The sequence below is a fragment of the Chelmon rostratus genome, chromosome 9, assembly GCF_017976325.1.
Source record: "Chelmon rostratus isolate fCheRos1 chromosome 9, fCheRos1.pri, whole genome shotgun sequence".
In the NCBI taxonomy this organism is placed as follows: domain Eukaryota; kingdom Metazoa; phylum Chordata; class Actinopteri; order Chaetodontiformes; family Chaetodontidae; genus Chelmon; species Chelmon rostratus.
The window spans coordinates 14,975,773-14,999,208 of NC_055666.1; the positions used below are offsets into that span (position 1 = coordinate 14,975,773).

Consider the following 23,436-nt stretch of genomic DNA (forward strand, 5'->3'; position numbering starts at 1 on the left):
CAACAGCAAACAGAAATGTGCTGAACTCCAAAAAGTTGACTTTGGTATTTCTTTGTTGCTTCGTTTTGCACGTGCAGAGATGAAGATATGACACAACTGTGAACCGTGAGTCACCGACCTGACGCTTATGAAGGCACAGGGACACGTCATGCATTATTCACAGCAAAACCAGGAAGACACACACACACATTCTTAGAGTCAAATTACATCTTTTTTAACAGCTGAACAGTCAGTGTTATTTCCAGTGCGCAGTGAAACAGATAGAAACATACAGCAGAGTGCCAGTGAAAGCAATGCTAAATTTCCCCCAGTTTTTTTTTTCTTGAAGATTCTTGAGTTTTTTATGTAGTGGATAATTGAAGCTCTTCCTCTTTTCCTCTGTCCGACCTTCACACTGCAAGAGATTTTTATATCCCAGAGGTGTACAGATGTACTTGGCGACACACAGTCCCCTCAGTACCAGCTTGTTTGTTAATAACTAAGAAAAAAGAAGTAAAAAACGGATTTGTCTGTGTGACATTATCACATATTTTCTGTTATTCTGCTGCTCCATTTAAAAGTTCAAATATAGGTTCATGTTTGTAGGGCATGAAACCATTCCTGTCGGGCTTAATTACTGTAAGGGATATGTAAATTACTCATTTGTTGTCTTTGCCTAACCTCCACCCCCTGTTTATATTACACAGAGACTGCACAGGTAGGTATGGGAATGCGAGCTAAATACAACTAAAACATATAATTTCGACAAAAACAACATGCATTTCCAGCCTGATGATGTTTGGAGTATCTTGTTTAACTCAAGGGACCACTGGAACTATACTGTCTATATAAGATGCATAGACATGTTCTTTTTATGTCTGCTGACAACAGTTCTAGTCTGAATTCAAATTAACTGAGATTTCAGTGCAAATGCTACTGGCAACATCTGCAGTTTACTCTATATGTGCCTCATTTCAACTGCTGCATTAATCCAGTTCAAGTGAGGTGCGTCACTGCTGTCATAACTGTGCATACAGGCCTAACCATACAGTCGCTAAGTAGCTATCTATATTCTTCATCTGCATTTCTCTCACTGGCTCCAGTATCACAAAGGCCTGAAGGCAAGCACAGGGCTGAGCTGTCTACGGAGATAAATTGCACGGAAAATGTTGTTTATCTTTCAAGAACCGAGCAAAGCATTTGCCTGCAAATATTATGCAAATGACATATCCTTATTTATACAGTATATTGATTTCTTTTTTATCTAATAAAATGCTTGAACGTGGGTTTAATTTGCAACACTGAAAGATCAAAGGCTGACAGAGGATCTTACATGACGGGCAGATTTTTTTTTTTTAAATAGAAATGGCGCGTCCTGTGAAAATCTATGGAGTGCAGGATAGAATGCGAGGAAATATGAGATACAAGGTTGTGATATCACAGTTTCATCATTACACGCTCATACTCAGTCACACATACATGCTTCGGGCATGGGATTAACCAGAAACATGTTTTCATGCTGTCATGTGCCTAATAAAGCTCTTTTGCTGTCCTAATTGGCCCTTTTGGTGCACTTCTTTTGATGTGCAGGGATGAGGGAGAGGGGCAGAAACTTTAAAGCCTATTAAAGAAACAGGGCTCCTCTCCCCTCAGCTCTTTAGCCCTGCAGCAGATGGAAACATTGAGCCAAACGCGCCTGGTCTCCAGAAGACCCACATACACAACTATTTTATTTACATGTATTCTTCCGGCCCCAAACTAAAACTCCACATGAAAGCTTCGAGGAGCCGCAGTGATCTTGAGAGCCGAACAAGGCTATCTTCTGTGCAAAACTCCCAACACAAAGAGATGTGAGGGTTTGAGAGAGCGAAAGAGACAGATGGACGGAAAGAGACAGAAACCCTGAGATAAAGAGCAAACGCAGACGAATAGCCATAGATCAAGAAGAGAGCGGCTCGGGGAGTGGAAGAAGAAAAACTTGAAGGGAGGAACACATAAAAGACAAAATGAGGGGGTGAAATGAGGTGAGAGCGAGCAAGACAAAGAGAGGGAGAGGGGAAATTCACTTGACGGAGCGAGAGAGTACAGAGAAATGAAAGTGGAGGCAAAAACAAATGGAGCGAACTGACAGGGAGATGAATGTGTCGGCAAGGTGCAGGTTTTGTAGTTTATAACATACCCGCTGGGAAATATTTCATAGGAGCAGAGTAGTTTGAGCACAGTGACAGTGGATAAATTTATTTTTTGGCCCCAGGTGACGAAAGACTTATAAATCCCTTAATGGCAACCTTTGGCCGTATGTGGCTGGTTAGGACACAGGCTAATATCTCTGCTTTCTAGTTTCTCCAGAGGAAAAAGCTATAAGTTGACGGAGGCCACAGCATTAGTTCAGCCTCATTTAGTACGCCTCACCAAAAACAAAAACACCTGCTTCAGTTTGTATAGGAGCTCAGTTAAATTCATGTCAGTCACTTCCTCACTATAAAATGCTCTGGATGGGGCTGAATTTGTTTCAAGCTTTAAAGCCTAAGCGCAGCGTGGCTCTCATTCAGCATGCGCGGCACGGACCTGGTCCTGGAGAGCAACCGGGGTTTAGCGTCTTGCTCGAGGGTGCTTTGAAACAGAGACAGGAGGTTGCGGCTTAGGATCGAGCCTCCAACCCTGCCATTATTACCTGACCTGCTCTGTCTCCAGAGCCACCAGAGAGGTTAAAGGATGCGAGACGTTGTATGCATGCATACCTGTCGCTTGAAAGTAAGCGTTCTCAACATTTCATTACCTGCGTCCCCTTAAAATAAAGCATTGTCTACTTGTGACCCATCGCCGTAGCTTTAATACAGTGTGTATCAAACCATAAGTGATTTTCCCTTGTCGATTTTTAGGAATCAGGGTAATTTTTAGAAGGCTAAAGGGGTAAAACTATCCACTATTTTACAAGAAAAGCACTGATTGCGGGGCTTCCTGGCATGCTAGTGATTAAGATACACACTGAGTCGAGTGCTGTGGGTTTTTGGCAGGCAGTCCTTTCTTGCACAAATCTCCCGAGCAGACACAAAATAAGTCATAATGTTTCATCGTGTTCATTGTTATTCAGACAACATGGGCTGCAGTCTAAACAAGCGATGGGACTTCATGGGCTGGAAGCGTGTGTTTGATTTACTGTTTTCGGCCTTGCCAGATTTGTGGGCTGCCTCACTATTCAGGATGCTTGCGTCAGACAAGGACGGACAACAACAACAGCATCATTTTCATCAACAACAACAGTAATAATAATGGCATGCCTACAATTACTGTACTCATTGGCTGGATTCAGTTTAATGTCATACAGTGTATGCGAATGATTGACCTTCCTACAGGTTAGTAAGCTCTACAACAGTCCAGATAGGAGTCAGCTCTCCTGAGAGTCAGCCTAAGAATGAAAAGGAGCTAAAGCAGTTTTATATGTGGGAAACTGTTGCATCTTTGTTGTTTGATCATCTGTACTACATGCAGGCTTTTTTGTTTTTTGTTCTTCTATCAGATCATTTGCAAAATGTGGTCTTACATTACAGTTAAATGACTGATGAAACATAAAAAGTTTTTACAAAAAGTCATTAGCTGACAAATTGAAATGTTTGCTGTCTGCTGTGATTTCTTACTCTTATAATTATAAAGATCAGTAAACGACCTCCAAACCTAAAAATGTGAGTAGCTGAGGCTATCAGTCATTGAATGAATGAATAGAACTGCAATGATTCATAAATTAGTTGTCAACTATGAAATTAATCACCAACTATTTTGATAATCAATTAATCAGTTTGAGTAATTATTATGACAAGAAAAAAGTTGTTCTCTGATTCCAGCTTCTTTAATCTGAATATTTTCTCGGTGACAGTAAACTGAGTATGTTTGTGTTGTGGACAAAATATTTGAAGATGTCATCTTGGGCTTATGGAAACACATTTTCTAGACCAAAGTAATCGATTAATCTAGAAAATAATTGACAAATGTTGTTAAAACAAGTAACAGCTGGTACAGCCAATCTATACAGATAATTAATCCTTATTAAACTTACTGTTTCATGTTCATAGATGCAGCATAATCTCGAAATGAGAGAATCAGAGGTATCATCTGTTTGGCTGTCTGCTGGTCTGAGCTGCCAAATGCATCGTCGTCAAAACAAATGTGTTATCAGCAAAAAAATTAAAGATGTGATTGGTTGCACACTTTTTTTATGTCATTTTTTTTAATCTTAGGACGACATCGAGCCACTCCAAGCCAGGACGGTCGAGTAAAGCCCAAGTCCTGAGTCATCATAGTCAAGTCTTTTCAGTTTTGTCCTGAAGTGATCAGATCCATGAGCCTGACTGGAGTCTGTCACAGTGCACAGCTCTGCCTCACACAGTCAAACGGTATCTGAGAAAACATTTTTTTAAAGTTCTGGAAGTTAACTTTGGGTCCATCCCAGCTGGTTGTTGCCTCATGTTGGGCTGCCATCAAGGATGGGCCAACCTTCCATGTAAAATGAATCCTGCCCTGCTTTCATTAGGCCACTTTTTATAACACTGCAGCAGATGGTGAAACACACACACACGCACACACATTCATCGACACTCACACTGCAACCCCCTGAGGAGCACCTCCCCTGCACTCTCAACTTTTCTCAAATTTTCTCTCCCACTTTTACTCATCCATCGCCCTCTTCCTCACACCCCAACAGTGCAAACTTCAAAGTGACTGCTATTTAAAGGTTAGCCTAACTAGAGGAGACCTTTTCCTGCACAAAATTCAATAAAAATACATCTCAGTTGCTTCGTAAGCATTGCTGCCTTCTCCAAAAAGTGTTTGCGCTCAAAAATGGACAGCATGGACGAGACATCTCTGTTGTCTCAGTAATCTTTCTATAGATTTCATATTTCAGGCTACAAAAAAAAAAAACATCCACCTTGAAAATGTGCCTCAAGTATCTGTTCAGCACAGATCTGAAGTATCTGCTGAATGCTGTTGCCATGCAATGAAATGAGGCGCAGGTTGAGAATTAAAATAAACAACCCACGCAAGATGCTATATATGCCTGTATTTCAGAAACCCATTTGCAGGGTCTCTAAAGTGTTTTTACAGCCATTTCAAACACTCGGTGTGGTCTGACTGTTGTGTTTGACAGGTATAGCACACAAAATACAGACAGCGAGCAGGCATCTTCCTGAGGGACGTACGCAACATTCACAGCACATAATTTACATCACTTCCATCGCCTCCACAGTGTTGGTCACAGAATATGTGACACGCGGCCTGCTTCACACGATCTCAGTAACTAACTTAATTGGTTAGAGGTCAAATAAGGTATTCTTGCATCTTTTTCTACATGTGGCAGTGTTGTGAAACATAACCTGACTCCTGTTTTCTGTCTTTTCTGTGCGATGCAGCTGTGTGTCTGCTGGCGATAACCATCAGGTTTGAGGTCAACAGACGCAGGACAGACCATGGCCAAAGGCTGACGGATTACACCACGCTGATTTACGATGCACATAGACACGCCGCCGCCACAGCCACCACGCAGCACACACAAAATGAACCGGACGCCGCCTTACACACACTCCTGCGTTTTAGTGCGTGAATTATGTGCATAAATATTTTCATGGACAAAGCTGCACACACTTATTTGCGTTTACGAATGCGTGCATGCGTCAAGTGTCAGTGCCATTTTCACCCTGTCAAACAGTAGCAGGGCAGACAGGAAGCAGGTTGGTCTGGGGGGGAGACAGGGGTAAATACCATCACCTTTTATAGACATCCCCAATGGCATGGCTACACACACACACACACACACATTTCCTTTTTCTATTCCTAATTCCACAGGACAGATGGCCTGGAGATTGCATCATAAACCAATAATGAACGACTGCGTTTTTCTGCCAACTTTACATTGCTGCTCAGAATGCATTCAACTCATTCCCATAATGCACTTCTTGTGCAATATTCATGACTCTGAGAGCAAACATACACGACTCCGTCATTAAGGCACTAACGCGCAACATGACAGGTGCGTCTCTCGTATGACAGCCACATGTGTGCGCTCCCAATCGAGAAGACGCACACATCCTGAGTGTGTTTGGAGAAGATAAGATTAAAGAAAAAAAATTCTTACCTTTATGGTAGTTCACCTGCTTGGATTGCATGGAAAAGGTTCCCATCACAAGACCCATGTTGACTTCTGGCTGCAGACAGGTTGTGTGTGCTCTTGCGTGAGTGTGTGTGTGTGTGTGTGTGTGTGTGTGTGTGTGCGTTTCCGCCCGCCTATAATCAAGGTGTGCTCGCGAGTGCTCGTACAGTAGGTGTGTGTGATGTAATTAAGTTAGTCCATCAGCCAGCTGTATGTGTGGAAGTACAGATATCACTTCTCATGCTGCCTCACACCCACACAGCTCTGCCGCTTCTGCTCGAGGGTGTGTGCGTGTCTGTGTGAGTGAGTGAGTGAGAAAGAGAGAGAGAGGGTGTGTGTGTGTGAGAGAGAGAGAGAGAGAGAGAGAGAGTGAATGAATAGAGGGCGCACATGCACTCTGAAGCTACCTTTGTCTACGCTGTCACTGAAGCTGCCTATTTTGCATCCCGTCTATCTCTCTCTCTACCATGCACCCCCTCCCTCTTTCCTGTCTCTCTCTTTCTCTGTCAGTGTGTCCCCTGCCACCAGACTGTCATTCCATCAAATCCTCTGTGCCTCTTTACGTCTCTGCCTCTCTCTGTCTCTGCTTCTTCCTGCTGCCTCTTCCCCTCCTGTTCGTCTCAGTTGCTCTTTCGCTTTGTCTGTCAGTGGGGAAAGAGGGATTGCACACTGTTGCACAGGAAAAGACAGAGACAGAGAGAGGGAGAGGGGTGTGAGAGAGAGAGAGAGAGAGGAGAGAGGAGGACAAAACTCAAGGGAGAGCGAGAGGGACGAGGAGGAGGGAATGAGGAACTGATGAGAGGGAAGAGGAGAAAAGGAGGGGTGGGAGAGAGAGAGAAGGGACAGAGACAAATTGGGAGGATCCACAAATGGCAGGGGAGGCAAAGTGAGGGGGAGAGGGTGGGTGAAAAAAGCGAGATAGGGAGAGATGGAGAGTGCAAGAGGTGAGAGGAGATAAGGGGGGGCTAGACTGATCAGTCCCCTTTTGCTATTCAGCAGGCAAATGCTCTGACTGTGGAGAGTGCATTTGCTGCTTTATCTCTACATGTACGAGCGTGACAGGTGGTGTGTGTCTGCGTGTGTGTGTGTGTGATTATTCTGCTAGCAGGTAGGTCACAGACAAAACCCTGGACATCTGACACCAGTACATTTGCAGAAACGCCGCCTCGCATATGTCAGCGGCGGCATCAACACGCTGTATCCAGACATGTTTTTGCTCTCGAGTCCACTGCTGCACACACACACACACACACACACACACACACACACACACACACACACACACACACACACACACACACACACACACACACACACACACACACACACACACACACACACACACACACACACACAAACCCTGTATGACAACACAAGCAGGAGACGACACAGTCCACCTCACACATGTACTCCTCTGTCAGTCACGCTTAACCCCTTGCCGGCCTCCGTGTAACACCCTGCTGTCAGGATTGGCAGGCTGCGCCGACGCCATCGACTGCAGACCCTATTGAAATTCCTCACGTGGTGTTAGTTAAAAAAACAATTTACAGCCGGGCCATCGCTGTGGCTGAGCTGAGGCCATCAAGGCCAATGATAAAGCCATTAGGCCACGGCATTCATTAAAAGCTAGTGGCTGCAGTAGTCACGCTCAGGATCAATTCAGAGTGAAAACAAGAGCGAGGGAAGGAGGAGGTGTGAGACGCTGATGTGCAGAGTGGAAGGGAGAAAGAAAATGAAGAGGAGAAGAGGGGCAGAGAAAGGTAGACAGAGAAAGAAAGAGATAGAAAGCAGCACTGCAGGGTGTGTGTGTGTGTGTGTGTGTGTGTGTGTGTGCACACGTGCAATGGTGAGGGACATTTTTTGGGTATGCAAGAGCTCACCCAGACACACACACACACACACCTATATTTCTCCTTTTGTGGCTCTGCAGACAGAGACACCTCGAAACAGCGGTCTAATCAAAATCAAACACTAACAATCACATCTTGCACACACGAACCACGCGCGCACACGTGCGCAAACACCCACAAGTAAGAGCGTCGATGTATCAACAGAGAGAACCAGGTTTTCAAATAGACGCTACGGCAGCGACACGCAAGACATGCTGATGAGATTCTGAAAGCGCGGCTGAAAGGACGAGATAAGGGAGCGTGATTTGCTGTCGTGATGATGTTTAACTTCAGTGGAGGGGTTGCACAGCATCCATGACTGGAGAGCGAGCCTTTGGTTGATCGAACACTTTGACAATCCACTGAATAAATTGAAAGAAACCCTGCAGTGGAGAAGATGAAAAACAGACTGTTTTGATTAGTCTGAGTAAAGTTGACATTTTCTAAATAGCAAGGTTTCAAACCGCACTGAATGAACTCATTCGAAGGGAATTTGAACAGAGCGCAATCCAGTGACTAAGTACTATAGAACAAAACACAATGGCCTCGCTGACGGTAGTTCACAGCAGCCTCTGAATGGACCGTGTGGTGAGATTGGTTTGTCAACTTTCTTTCTAAGGACAAGGATGATTCTCATTTTTTACGCCAACATGGACGAGAAGTCCTTGAAGCGCTCAGAAAAATGGAAACATCTCAAACTACAATGACAGAAGGGAAAACTTAATTTCTGAGTGGGATTGTGTGATACAATCAAAAGCTCCTGAGCAGCTACTAAACGAGCCTCGTGGTGAGATTGGTTTGTCAGCTAGAACAGAACTCTATCAGAGTTGTTCAAAAACCCTGAGCCGCCAAAGCCAGCAGGCACCTAAAGAAAAAAAAACTGTTGTATCTGTCGCAATCTCCAAGTTTCTAAGTTGTAGCAAAAAATGGACAAGAATTGTCTGAAAGCAAAAACTACAGAGAGCTTGAGGTTCATTCTTAACTCGCATCACACAAACTTCTTCTGCAAATGGAGCTGACATAAGTCCAGAACTGTCAGTGGGATCTCTGCTTCGGTCTTAAAAAAGGACAACAAAGAGAAGAAGACTTGTGTGGTAGTATCACCTGCAATAACTGCTGGAGTCACCGCATTGATGAAATAATAATCCACCGCCTTCCAAAGCAGTTACAAATCACAGGTGCAATAACAGATAGCTGTTACCGGATCGTGGTTTTAGAGAGGTCTCTGACATTTGTCGACCCATCCAGCTATCCTTCACTCCTCCACCTGTGGACTGTTCAGGTGTATTGACTTTATTATTGATTTCCATGGGAATTTCCTTGAAAGGATTGTTCAGGTTCATTGTTCATTTATCCATCACTCATTATTCATTCTTAACGTCCAGTACTCTGCAGCTCTCTTACTATGTGTGTTCTGACCATTATGCACCAAAACACCTACTTGGCACTTCAGACTCAAGGTTATGCTATCGTAGCATTTGGAATGAACTGAAAGTGTACTGAATGATCACTCTCTGTTTTACTTTGAGTTGAAACCACATTGCATCTTTTTTTTCGTCAAAACTTTTTAGAAAAATATTCCGAATTTATGGATCAGTAAAACTGAGCATTACAGAAGAAAACGAGCGAGTGAAAATTGAGTTTGGGATGTTTTATCACATCAATCCAGATCTGCTGTAAAATATCACCAGTATCTACAGTACTCTTTCCAAGGAATATAATTGGAAAGTCTTTGAGCTATTCTGCTGGCAAACACAAAACAGAGTAACTGAGGCGTTAACGGCTCTTTGGTTTAGACAAGGAAACTGAAATAGCTTTGCAGACCTGCACTTTCAGTGCAATAACACTAAACAGCAACAGGTTCATCACATTAGGCCGAGAGCCAAACTCTTCCAAGACATTAAGCTTGACATCGTCTGTGCGGCTACTCAGTCCTGTCCGGGGTGCCGTGGATCATTCTGAGCACCAGCCTACCTCTCTCTCATCATTTATTAACCATTACACATCGAACCTTTTACTAGATTGAGACTGCTGCCTGGATGAATGGATGGAGGGTAAGGAAAGCAAAGGATGGGGTTAGACTAGTGTGCGGCAGTGAAAAGGGGGAAAGGTAGAAAGCGTTTGACAGCGGAGAATGGAGGTGTTGACAAGCAGAGAAAATGTGGCGAGGAGACAGTGAATAATAAATTGGCTGGTTAGTCGCTGCCCGCTCTTATCAGACGAAGGCTGGGTGGAAACTGTCATAGTCATGACCACACAGAGGAGAGGAGATGAGGCCAATGAGAGCAGAGAATTGGGAGGGAAGCATGGAGGGAGTGAAAGAGATGAGACAGGGGGGCAATAACTGTAGGAAGGAAAGGGAAGAGGGCGAGACAAATGAAAGCGGCGAATCTGGAGGGCGAGATAGATAGAGGGAGGTTAGGGAGGGATAGGGAGGAGGTGGGGAGAATCGAATGAGAGCAGAGAATTGGGAGGGCAAAGTAGATGGAGGGAGACATAGGTGAGTGGGGAAGGAAGGAGGGAGGGGGGTAGATGGAACGAGGGAGCGAGGGAGTAGGAAATGACAGACACAAGTGGGACAGAACAGAGGGAGGGAGAGGAAAAAGAGGGAGGTAGGCACAGCAGAGATGGAGTACAAGGAGGCGTGAAAACGGCACCTGGCCATTAACCGGCTCAAACAGTCTCAGTGTCGTCTGAGTCATCAGAGCTAACAGTTCTTATTTAATGGACTGAGGAGCGGAGGAGACGGGCTCAACCATCCTGACAGACGTGGGAATGAGGCGTAGCGCTGCTGTGATCCCGCCAATCCCTGCCGCAAAAAGTCAATCACATGCCACTTCTTCTATATCAAACCGGAAAGTGAGCCCGCCGCACCTGCGTGGACTGCAAACCGCAGAGTCCAAGCTGTGCAACAAGGCCTGACTGCAATCAGTGTGAGTAAACACTGACAAAATCATTCTGCCTCTCCAATGGCATGGTGCTGCAAATGCTGATTCACATTATCACCACTTAAAGGATCATTTCACACAAATTCAAAAAAAAAAAAAAAAAATTACCGCAATCAGTATCAAGCCATGCATAGTCTAGGCTTTATTTGTCCAGGGTTTAAGAGATCAGAGATTTCTGCTGCAGAATTGCTGCAGTACAACGGAGGTGAATGGAAAGCTTGCTGATGCAAAACACTGACAGTTAAAAAAAAGTCAGCGGGACTGTTTCTTCAGCATAAAGCTAAAATGATGAGTTGATAATTGGTTTGACGATAATTAATTAATAGTTAGGTCATGTATTAAACAAAAATGCATGAAATCCACTGGTTCCAGCACCTCAAATAAGAATATCTGCTGGTTTCTTGGAGTTCTGTGATGATGTAGATGTAGAGTTCTGTAAGATGATAATCTGTGGGGTTTTGACTGCAATCTCTAATCAATATTTTCATATGAAAAATGCAGAGCTACAGAGCCATGAGGCACAGTCTTGTTTTGGTTTTCCTGCCAAATCGTCGGCCTGATGTTTTGGTTCATATTTTGTTTCCAGACGCAGCTGTTTTCAGTGGAAAAGCTCTAAAGTCCAGCTGTACGCTACCTGCCCGGCAGCAAAAGGCTGACAAAGCCAGTTAGCTGCGCAGCTGGTGGCTAATTAGCAAGTGAGCATGCATGATGTGCAAACATATCAGCAGGTTATCATTGTTATATGATGATACATGTTAGCATTCAGCTACAGCCTCATTGGCCCACCAGTCTGGCTGTAGTCCTCTGTTGAATGTATTTTTCATCAGGGACAGTTGAATCAAAACCACGTGTGTGGCTACATTCAAACGAGTGAGAAAATCTGCTTTTTCATCCACTAATGTGGATGAGCTGACGATTTATTAGATTCAAAGCAAGATGGCTGATGATTCTCCTGTATTGGTGTCAACTTCTATCAGACATGGTAACAGTGATATATGTGAAAGAACAGGGACCTGTACGGGTGAGATTATGCTGGTTTGAGCGTTCCCTCCATGACAACAGTCTATTTCTCTCTTCAAGGCTGCGGCAACAACAGCGAATCTCTCATAAAGATTCAGTGTTGTAAACCGCCCACATACTTTATGTCAGCTGTCAGGTTGTGAAAAACTCCACTTTGCATCCCCATTTACATCTAACCTACATACACAGATGACACATTTGGCATAAACGGGTATAAAATACAATACCACCAACCTGTTCATCCATTCATTTTGCAGTTTGGTTGAAATATTTCCTCTTTTGGGTTTTTTTTTTTTTTTTTTTTTTTGCCATCCATGTATTACAGGCAGCATCACCTTGCCTGTGGGTGCTGCTGAGCTTGAGCCCCATCACCCTCAGCTACTATTCCTGGACACAGATAGTTAGCACGTGGCACACTGGGGTGTTAGCTTCCTCGAAAGCACAAATGAAAACACATTTTTGCAAACTGCAGCAAAGTCTTACCTCTTTAGCTAATACCTCAGTGGTTTCTGTGAACTGAATGCGAAAACACCTCTATTGACTCGCCCCCTCCGAGCCTCTCATTTCCTCCCTCCTCAGCAGATGAGAGTGATGGAAGTGTTAATTGTATGCAGCTTGGGGATTGATTACAGCGTTGGTGGGGGGAGAACGGTGTCTCCTCCCCCGAGAGCCTTTTCCATATGAATTATTATGCATTATATTTTGTATTAAACATGCACTGTGTCCCCCATGGCGCATTAAAAGTGATATGACAGCATTTTGGAGTCAAAGCAGCAGCACACGTACACAAGTGCAGAGCGCACACACTGGAGAAAACACACACACACACACACACACACACACACACTCATTTTTTTTCCTTGCTCTCTGTTCTCGTGTACTCATTCATCCTGCTTTCCCTTCTTGTCTTCTCTGAATGCAAAAAGTGCAGCCGAGTCCCCCCCGACTTAAAGAGGGAGGACCCCAAGCGACTATTTGATGGGGGGAAAAGAAGGAGCTGCTGAATATTTCATTAAGCACTTATGACCAACACCTCAGACCTGAGTCCTTGCGGCCGATGCAGGCGAACCCTCACTTTGAAGATCCCCCTCATCGTTCATCAGCCAGCAGAGGAAGAGCTGCTTCATTAGCAAGCACTTTGAGATGCTGAATATTTAATGGTTCATTTGGTTAAGACTCATCTTCACTTTTGTTCTGATCTACCCCGACAATGTGATACTACGATGAGGAGGAAGAAGAGGAGTCTGGCGCCCTCTGCTGTGCAGTCTGAGAAACTCATATATGGGAACAAAAGAAGCACAAAATACTGAGTTTTGGTCAAATATGTTTTTTTTCTTTTAAATATTTATAATCAGCCATGACATTTAAATAAGAGCTTCTAAACAAGAATCCCCGACTTTAATATTCACGTTAAAATTTGAACGTTTTAAGCTGAATAACTGCTTTGTGTTTTTCCTTTTGGAATGAAGCTCTTCCAGGCAACCGGTAAACAGACAGGAAGGAGGAGAAGGATGATTAAGACTGCATGTTCCTCCTATTCCCAACAGGAGAGCGCTTTGAAGACTGTGATGAGTTGGCACATTTTAATTTTCTTGTACCTCCAGGAAAGTTTCCTCTGAGTCTGTTTTTGATTGCCAAAAAAAAAAAAAAAAAATATCCAGGAACAAATGCAGAAAAGTTTTCAGTAGATTTCAGAAGATCAAGCTTCATTTTCAAGACATTTTAACACAGTTTGAGGCCGTAAAACAGACAAACAATGGGATGCAATGATGAGCGGATTTGAACTAATACTGCAGGAGATTCAAGTAGCTGGAGGCTTCCTTGCCTTACTCTGGCTGAAGAAAAGAAGGAATTCAGGTGCATTTTCCTGCCAAATACTGTTTTGTTTGCTGATAGCTGCCATCAGGTGCCATCATGTGCCCAGACCACCACAGAGCACACAACTCTGCATCCAGGCAGGTTGGATTTGTTTGCCAGTGGGAAGCACCTGAGGGCAGGCTGCATGGAAAGGATAAGTGAAATCATGCAGGCTGTTTAGAGCCTGGCACAGCTTGACAGGATGTTTGCAGGGTTTTCAGAGATGACAGAGAGCTGAAGAGAAGTTTAGGGTGAAGGCAGACAGAAAAGCAAAGTGATGAAAGGGATTTGGCCTAATCAGTCTGCAGCGAGAAGAAGCGAGCAGAGCTTAAACAAGGTCTGGAAACTCCAGCCTAAGATTTCTGTGAAGTAGAAACAAACAAATCAGAAATTCAGCTGGTGGGTTAAGATTTTTTACTGATATTTTTGGTTTTAATACATATTTGGTACAAGAGATTGACAGGAAACATGGAGGACAAATGGCTCTGAAGACTATTTTACAGTGCTATATAAATTTTACTGTTTTATATATTTTTGCCTTCTAATAGTACTCAACCACTGTATTTTAACATCCATATCTTACTCGTGTGCAATCCAAAATATTCCACCATGAAACTATCCTTCAAAAGTTAACATTATTTTTATACTCTTTTTGTATATAATGTACATATATAGTTGATTGTATTGTATTTTGCATCCTTTTTATTGTCTGTTTGTTCCTTTCTACCCCACCTTTTTATTCTTTCTGTCTGTAACAACTAAATTTCTCTGGCATGGCATCAGTAGTTTTATCTTATCTTATTAGCATATGTGGTTTTACTTCTGTTAACCTGTATTTTCTCCGTGCTACCAGCAGAGGTCAATGCTGCTCTGATAGTCTTTCTACACAGAGCCAAATCCTATGAGTACACCTGTGTTTGTGTTGCCTTTCAGCACACCGAACGCACAAAGCCTCATTTCCTCCTCCAACACTGGTGCAGAGGCTGGTGTAAAGTTCCTGTTGCTACTGAGAGAAGAGAAGGAAAACTGTCCTCTCTGTCCACAGTTTATGACCGTAGCTCTTAAACTGTCCTAAAACGCTGACTGTTAAAGGTCATCTGAAAAAGTTTCTGTAACTTACAGTGAAGTGTGGAAAAGGCAGCCGAGCCCGTTAGCTACACTGAGCCTGCTTGCCTTTTATTTTCAGCTTCTTACTGAAGAAAAACAATTGGTGGCCGTGCTGGTGAGTGGACAGAGAGATGGATAGATGGATCAATAGCGTAAGAATTGCAGTCATTGCCTTTTTTTACTTATAATCAATTATACATGAATTCTGAAGCGAAGGTTCATATTTCATATTTGACATCAGGGTGTTGTGCTTTGGCCTTTACAGAAGTTGATTCATCATGCTGTGACCTTTGTATTTTTGCCTACAGCTCCTTAAGAGAGCCACATCTAATGTTTTTCAGCAGTAAATACGAGACAAACTTCGAATTTTGAGGAAGAGTAATGGCAGCAGAGGTAGAGCAGTGGTTTTTGGAGAACTTGTATTTCAAAGAAGACTGAGAGGAAAAAGAACAGGCTCAAGGGGCGCGCCATCAATTTTACACATCAGGATCAATTTACTCATCGTGCAGAGTGCTTGACAGCCTGTAGGAGAGTGGCGCTTGAGAGATGTGGGTCTTAAAGATGTTAGCAAGTTGCATGATGGGCCATGTAGGATTTTGAGTTTTTTGGGGGTGTGACTCATACTAGGGGCTAAAGGTCAGGATATCTTGGCCATTTCTTCGATTTTTAACCGGTTGTTTCCGTTTTTAATCTGTCTCTAACAAGTTCCCAAACTTTACAGAGTCTCTCCTCAAGAGGGAAGAGTTCGAGTTGGATTACTTGAAGTCCTTTCACAAGCTCCTGCACTCTCCTGACTTTCAGAGATACACTAGCAATGCAGCATTTTTGTCGCCTGGCCTTCATCAGCTAAAAATTGAACCCTAGAACGACTAAATATCCAAATATTAGACACCACTAAGCAGAAAAATCTAAAACCAAAAAAAACTACATTGGATTAGACTCTCGTTGTTTCTTATTTCCTCCAAATGACTTCATAACTAAGCAGTTTACTGCTATCCAGTCGCTGGTGCAGAAAGGCTCTGAAAGCAATTTAAAATGGACCACAAGGCTCAGTAAAGTGAAGTAAAGTAAAAGTGAAATCTCAGCAATAAAGTGATCAATATTACATTCACTATTTGCTATTAAGTTACAACAGCAGAACCATGTGTAATTAGTTGCTTTCTACCCTTGGTGTTCATCTTTTTGAACAGAGAGGGCATGGGGCAGCTTCTCTTCATGCCCAATTAAAACACCAATTTCCCAAATTGAAAAGCAATGGGTAGTAAACACAATCCATAGAACTACAAAATTGTAATGGCCCTTTAAGGAGCTGGAATTTGTGTGTGTGTGGGAATGTGTGTCCGTGTGTGCGTGTGTGTGTGTGTGCCCGTCTCGCCCATTTGCCTTTATGGCCGTTGTCTAATCTGATGTTGCTGCAGATGCAGCTCCCGCTCCCACCGGAGCTTTGAAGAGGAGCAGATGCAGACCTGTATGTGCATGTACGTGCACGTGTGGGTGTTTACTTGTGTGTGTCTAAATGTGTGTGCATATTTGTTCGTGTGTCTGATATTTTGCAGACCCAGATCTCTCATTCTTGCAGCTCATTTCCTTACTGTCTGTGTGGGCGCTTTAATGGCCATATATCAGTGCCATGTGTTTTTTTCGTTTTTTTTTTTGTTTTTTTTTTTGATATGAGTGCATGTGTGTGTATTTCATTTCTTTGTGTGTGTGTGTGTGTGTGTGAGTGATGGAGAGAGACTTTATGTTCATGTTTACTGCTGCTTCCTTTTTTGACTTTATAGGAGATTTTCTTCTAAGGAGTAATTTGTTATGCAATCAACCCTCAGCAGCAGCTCCTTCATAATGTGTGTGTGTGTGTGTGAGAGAGAGAGAGAGAGAGAGAGAGAGAGAGAGAGAGAGAGAGAGAGAGAGAGAGAGAGACCTTGAGGGCAATTCTTCCCACTGTGGCTGAGTGCCCGAGCCATCCACAAACGTGTGTGTGTGGATTTGAGTATGTCTTTGTGCATCTACTGTATGTGTGTGACTGACTTCTTTGATGTTTTTCATCCCTCCAGACATAATATCAATTGGCTCAAAGAGCATTATACTGTATGTGTGTGTGTGTGTGTGTGTGTGTGTGTGTGTGTGTGTGTGTGTGTGTGTGTGGTGGTGTGTGTGTGTGTGCGTGCGTGCGTGTGTGTGAGACTCCAGGCTGCAACTGCATATGGTTTCTATTTCCTGCACAGTTTCTCTGTTTCAACAATAAAAGCAAAATAACCAAATAATCAAAATTTGTTTGAAAAAATCTCACCTTAACGTTGCACTCAAAAACACAGAACCCTTACATATAGGCACCAAAGCGTGCACACACACACACACACACACACACACACACACCAAGAACAACTAATGAATAACAATTGTAAAACCCTCCCCTTCCCTTCCCTTCAGCATCATGTGTGGACGGCTCCTCTGCCACACCGGCACGTTTTATTACTCACATTCATCACAAGCGTACACACACACGCGCACACACACGCACACGCTCTGCTCTATATCAACTTTATCTCTCCGCTCTATTAGCTGCTTACTACCTTCGTCTCTGTCTCCTTCACTCCTCCCTCTGGAGAACAGACTGAACAGAATGAGGTCAACTGCAGGCAAGAGTCGAGTAGAAAGAGTTGTACGAGCTGAGGGTGAGAGATGATGTGGAGGAGACTTTCACTTCTGCTTTGGTTACGCTCGTGTTGATTTGCGCCTGCTGGACTCTCACTGTTCACAACGCAGTGGATGCGCGCACTTGCGGTGGCTTTCAGTGCCGCCAACTTCATTAACATACAGGAACTCACACACATAAACACACCTTTGCACTTGCACAGATGAAATAAAGACACATTCGAGGACTTACCTTTAATGAGCGTCCCAGTGACCAGTTTGTGCAGGGACAAGGCAAACTTGACAAGTCCCTGTTTGCAGCGCTTGGCACACCCCGTCATCCTGACTGGGACCTGGGACACAATGGGCTGAGCGGGGCCAGAGCAGGACAGGGGCTCCCAGGTCCAAATCCGCGGCGGGGCAGCGATCTCAGATCGAAGTGGCAATCAATACAACTTCTCCTCCTGGCGGAGTGTTTGAATCCGGCAGAGAAGAGCGCGCTCCTCTCACTGTGTCGCCTTTCGTCCTGCTGAGCTGGAGGGAGAGAGAGAAAAAAAAAATAAAAGAAACGGTGATCTCCCCCTGCTTTCCCTCCCCCACTCCTCCTCCTCCGCTTTCTCCATCCCACCTCTGAATGTGTCCAAATTAGTGACTGCATGAGGGCGAGGTATGCGCGTAGAGAGGGAGAGAGATGAAGCGTGTGTAAGAAATAAACTGTCCAAGTAAGACAACTACAGCTTGTTTGAGGCGCTCTTACAATCCAAGTTTCTAAGAAACTTCCTTTTCAACCTGCAAGTCAGCCTCTGGGAGTGGAGCAATGAAGAAATCTCATGAGCTCTTCTTGGTTTTCTTTCTTTTTCTTCTTCTTTTCTTCCCTCCTGCTTATCAAATTCATCCCCCGCTTTTAAGTGGGGAAGCAGTAATCCACTTTCAGAACCAGTGACAATGGACAGCTCCTCACAATGCAGAGCAAACATACTGAGCTCGTTCTGTTTCTCTCTCTAGGCACGCACGCACGCACACGCACAGACATACACAAACACACACACACATACACACAAACAAACACAAACACACACGCTCCCCTGTCAACACCTCCCACAGCTTATAACGCATAAATACATTTCATCAGTTGATAAAATGAGCTGTGTGTCTATTTATAACTCTTCTTGGCATCAAATTCTACAATTCTTTCTTTTTAAACATGATAAACTTGCTGATACAGACACCTTGAAACACAGGCTACATGTCCTCATGGATGAGCCCATATGTGCAACGAATGGGGTGATCATCATGATTATGCTGTAGGATAAACCGTACAGCTTATCCTCTCCTGTTGGTCATTCATGCCCTTTTTTGTTGTTTTTCCTGAGCTGATTGCTGCGTATTTAAACTTGTAAAAAAAAAAAAAAAAAAGCATTTTCATATTAATTTTCAAAGAATTACTTTCAGGTAATTACATATGGGAGAACTACTGAGATCCTTTATTTAAGTAAACATAATAATACCACAATGTAAAAATGTTCTGTGACAAGTGAAAGTCCCCAGTTCAAATGTAAATGTGCATAAGTGAGATATAAAATGATAGAATGAAAGTGTACTTACAGTATCTCATAGTAGAGGGAGTAGTCATTAGGCAGAAAGGCAGATTCCAGAGGGCTTTTTTGTGTGTATATATTGTACTATTGGGTTGTTGCTACATTAAACCTCAGTTCATCATGAATACACCGAGAATGTGTGTACTTTATTTATACATCAAGTAAAGAACCAGTTGAAAGAGCCATATTTGGTTTGAATGAGATGTTTAAGATTTTGAATTATTAATATTTTCAGTGATTTGCAGGCATACACACAGACTTTCCGTAAAAAGGCAAAAAAAACGAGTTCATGGTTAAATCACTTCACGGTTAATGGACTGTATGATAGCTTTATTTCTTTTCTGTTGTTTTTTTGCATGTGGGATATTTTTTACAACCTTGAATGGTTGTATAATAATATTCTGTGTGATTATTGTGATTAAGTATTTGGAGGCTGTGATCCGGACAGCTTCATGCTTTGACGTATTAATTTGTCAGTTCGCGTTGTGAGGAGCTGTCCGTTGTCTCTGTGGCTGAGTTTTTGCTGATAACCATGCCTGTGGGGACAGGAAAGTTAAAACAGTGATAACAATTAATCTTATTTTATAGCTCATCGTATATTTTTATGAAAAGTCTTTAAAGTCAATAAAGCGACTAACTGTGGCTGTAAGAGAAATGTTGTGCAGTTAAAAGTATAAAGTTGCACAACATGGAATTAAGTACAGGTACCTGAAAACTGCACAGTACTTGAGTAAATGTACTTTACTCTCTGCACCTGAAGGTACTACTATTACAATAATACACCAAATGTTTTATATTTATTGATTATCTCAAGATCCTCCACTTTATTGATTGCTTTGACCCCAATCTCAACTCATCAATATACCTCTAGCAGGATTGCTACTTGATCAAGTTGCTTTTGATCAATCTAGTAACAGATGACATGCTGTTGACCTTTACCAGATTCCTTGATCCATTCTGACCAGGCTTCATCAACTGAAAGTTGAAGTTCAAGGCTATAAGACAGAAGAAAAGATGTAAAAGAAAGAGGAGCACAGGAGGGAGAGGGAAGGATGCAGGGACATAATCTTATAATGTCCTTCTGAGCTATATTTAGTCCTAAATCACATAAGGTTCATGGACTGAGGGCTAGAATGCAAAATACAGAGGGAAAAAAAACAGCAATAACGGCAAAGTTAAGAGGAGGAGAAATGAAGAAATAGATGTAAACAGACGCTATGGGGGAAGAGAGAGGAGCAAGCAATGAAACAATAAAAATGCAAATGAAAGGCATAAAAACACAGGGAATAGGGAGAATTGATGGAGGAGAAGGGGAATGAGGTGTGGAGTCTGCCAAGAAGAAGCCGGGTGTAAAACCCAAAGTCCCACACATTCTCATGGTTATTTGCGATCAAACTGAAAGGGTTTGGCAGGGACGGGGATCGATACTTTTCCACAGAACGCTCTGGTTCACACTATGTGAAAGCAGGAGGAAGATGGGATGAAGAAAACAACACGAGGGCGAGAAAAACAAGAAATGAAGAGGAGATGTGGTGGAGAGAAAAGCAAGTCAAATGGTTGAGCTGAGAAAAAAAAAGGGGGAGGATTGTTTTCTGAGGCGCCACCACTGTTTTGGCTATTAAGCATGAAAGGAGATTACTGTGTGGGGGAATTTGCATAAACATGCTCCTCTATTACCGCCCCCATTGTTCATGATTAATGAGATTAGGGTTGCCTTTGCGCTCAGATTCAAGGATGTAATAGCAGATAATTGCTTGTCTCTTCCCAAATTAGAAGTTGCGTGGCTCGATGTTTGCTTCGACGTGGATTTGCTCTGCCTGGTAGGATAGAGCGTACCTGATAGGCACTGTGGATGATAAAGATGTGGAGAAAATTGAAAGGGAGCTAGGGTGGAAGAGAGAAGAGGAGCTGGAAGACAGATAGAGTTTCATGACGCACAACAGCAATAAAGCACTTCAAATTGAACTGAAAAAGGAAGGAACCGGCAAGGAAGAGAAGGAGAAGGAAAAATATAAACCACTTGAGTGAGAAAATGGTAAAGATGAAAGGAGAAAATGAGGATTGTGAGGGAAAAGAAGACTGAGTAGGAATAAAGACATTAAGGTGCATAAAGAAACAATATAAACAGAGACGAAAAGTAAGAAAAAAAAAGAGCCTAGATTGGACTGGAGCATGAAGGTGAAAATAATATGAAAAAAAACAGGAAAGAAAAGGATGGAGGGAGTAAGGGAGGTGAGAGAAAAAGAGACACAGAGTGGAGAAAAATGAGGGAGACAAAAAGAGAGATTGCTTTCAAAGCTGTAGATGTGTCTGAATTGAATCACGGGCAGCCAGCTGCACGCTCTGATAGTGCTTCGCCTCTAAATATAACAGACACTGAGATGGACTGATACGGCCACAACAGAGATGGTGAGAAGAAAGGAGGCATCACAACACTGAGACGGGATTCAAAAAGCGTGAGCGCTCTGCAGTTTGTAATTTTCATGCAATGAGATTTTTTGCATGTATGAATGTGTTGCCATAATACAATATCCATGCACGCTCCAACGCCAACACACACACACACAAACCAACAGCAAAAACCACTGCTACATGACAGCACAACAAATCACAACACAGCAACCTTCCAGCATCAAGACCCATCTGCCCAGACACAGCAGCGGGAGGAACCCACTTTTAGAGCTCATCTCCGGGTGTGAGCAGCAAGCTGCTACCCTAGGGGGTCTGGAAGTCGACGCCAGACCACCACCCCACTTGAGCCGCAGGACGCTCAGGGTGTCAGTGGCAGTGATGAAGTGACAACGTCCCCACTGGGTGAAATTAAAACCTCAACACACCATTCGTCCTCTCCTCTTTCTCATCTGCTCCAGCATACCCCCCCACCACCCCACCCCCGAGACACCCTGCTGATAACAACTGTCTGCACATACACACAAACACTTCTGCAAGAAGGAGATATCCCCTGCAGTGATGATACATTCTCAGCCACATATGCAGACCACACACACACACACACACACACACACACACACACACACACACACACACACACACACACACACGACCACTCCAGAAGTGTCTTTAAACGTCACAACAGAATACTCTTGCAGGAAGCTTGAGCCCAGCTGTGGTTGCCACTGACATCCCTCTGACAAGTCATGCATACACACTTCCTTTTATCACCCGCTCCTGGTTTCCTGCCTCTCTTTCCTCCCTCTCCAACTCCCATGTTGGCTTACATGTGAGGAGTCAGAGCTGAGCTTGGCATCATTAACATCCAGCACGGAAAATTAATTAACGCAGAGGTCATTAACTCAAGTAAACAAGACGTTAACCACACACTACGTTACTGAGGCGTGTGCATCATATGTTTTAGAGTGTGTGTTAATAATGGAGGTGAGTCTCCCTGGAGAGTGTAATGAGAGTCCTGTGGGTCCAGCTGAGCTTCTTTACGCTGATTCAGTTGCATCGGGCAACTGCACTGCAGTTTTTATTCAAGCTTGTTTAGTTGGTGCAGTGCAGGACTACAGTAGACCATCTAAAACTTGAGTCCACTTGTGATCCAACATGCAATGCAGCAAAAATGCGCCCTGTTCTTTAGCATGAATTAAGTGATTTTTGGTGCATGCAAAGTAAACCTAAAGGTCTCGTATACTGTATCAATAAGGCTGGTGCAAACTTCCAGACTTCAGTACTCTGTATTGAGCATTTTTTGTTCAAAAAAGACTTGGCCCAGATAGAAAACACAAAATATAAGATGTTGTCATTGATGTGCAGTTTACTTAACCTTTGTCATTGTGTTTCTGTGCGTGTTGTTCATACACTCAAGTGGTGGAAGTATTCAAAATTCTATACTTAAATAATGCAATGCAAGTCCTGCACTGAAAATGTCACTTCAATAAAAGTACTTAAATATTGCTAGGAAAAAGCACTTTTTCTTAAGATCAAAATTAGTCATCATGCAGAACAAATGGCCACTGTTTGTATTACTTATTATTTTATATAATATGTAATACACATATTATTATAACTGATGCATTAATTAGTCATGAGCATGTTAGTGTTGCAGTGAGTGGAGGTGGATCTCATTTTAACTATTTTAAATACAGGGTTTAACCTATGACAGTGCAGCATATCTTCTATTCTTAGATGTAAAGTAACACTGTCAAATAAAAAAAAATTAAAATATTTTCCTGAGTAGACGTATTAAGCAAAGCAAATAACAAATAAGCATCTCAGTTAAGTACTTGAGTAAATGTACT

At 43.0% G+C, this 23,436-nt stretch overlaps 1 protein-coding gene across 1 annotated transcript in view; it reads right to left on the reverse strand.

The window, feature by feature from the left end:
• Positions 1-17,917, reverse strand: part of kcnip1a (Kv channel interacting protein 1 a) — a 35,692-nt gene extending 17,775 nt beyond the window's left edge. The window contains exon 1 of the mRNA XM_041943814.1: positions 17,830-17,917. Coding sequence (XP_041799748.1) covers positions 17,830-17,917 — 88 coding nt within the window. The remainder of the gene's footprint in view (positions 1-17,829) is intronic.
• Between the last annotated feature and the right edge of the window lie 5,519 nt (positions 17,918-23,436).